The following is a 476-nucleotide window of genomic DNA, read 5'->3' on the forward strand; positions in this document are numbered from 1 at the left end:
ACCGCCGTATTCAGAGAGCCGCTCTCACCACCACGCCGATGATGAAGAGGAGTATCGACGCCAGCTGGCAGACCAAACCCGCAGAGGCTACTACAGTGCCCAGAAATACAACGACACTGAACTCTAACACCCAATCTCCCAAAAACTATCAGAGCAGAAGTAGCCGAGTCTCTTCACTGCGTCCGTCTGTGTTGGGATGTTTCCTGTGCATGTCGTTATAAAGCAAATGAATGTGCTTCTAGTTGTTGTGTGAGTAAGAGGGACTGACATGAACCACAGATAAAGCACAAGAGATAGTGTTAGCCACAAACACGCATGCAGTATATACATGCCATTTATAAAACAGCATCTTTTTATACCTGCAATGTTTTTATATGAAATTTCAGTGTATATTTCATGTCTGCCTGTAGTGTTTTTTTTCTCCCACAATGCTTCTAGATGGAGTTAACGTTACACTTTCCTCATTTACACTGCTG

The 476-nt window shown here is 43.7% G+C and overlaps 1 protein-coding gene across 1 annotated transcript in view; it reads left to right on the forward strand.

Moving 5' to 3' along the window:
* LOC107579824 (tight junction protein ZO-2-like) overlaps positions 1–127 on the forward strand; it is a gene marked incomplete at its 5' end in the record, with an annotated part of 2,214 nt that extends 2,087 nt beyond the window's left edge. The window contains one exon of the mRNA XM_016265616.1: positions 15–127. Within this exon, the coding sequence (XP_016121102.1) occupies positions 15–127 (113 nt within the window). The remainder of the gene's footprint in view (positions 1–14) is intronic.
* Positions 128–476: the final 349 nt, after the last annotated feature.

Source organism: Sinocyclocheilus grahami, unplaced genomic scaffold (genome assembly GCF_001515645.1).
Source record: "Sinocyclocheilus grahami isolate Dianchi unplaced genomic scaffold, SAMN03320097.WGS_v1.1 scaffold20496.1, whole genome shotgun sequence".
NCBI classification, from domain to species: Eukaryota; Metazoa; Chordata; class Actinopteri; order Cypriniformes; family Cyprinidae; genus Sinocyclocheilus; species Sinocyclocheilus grahami.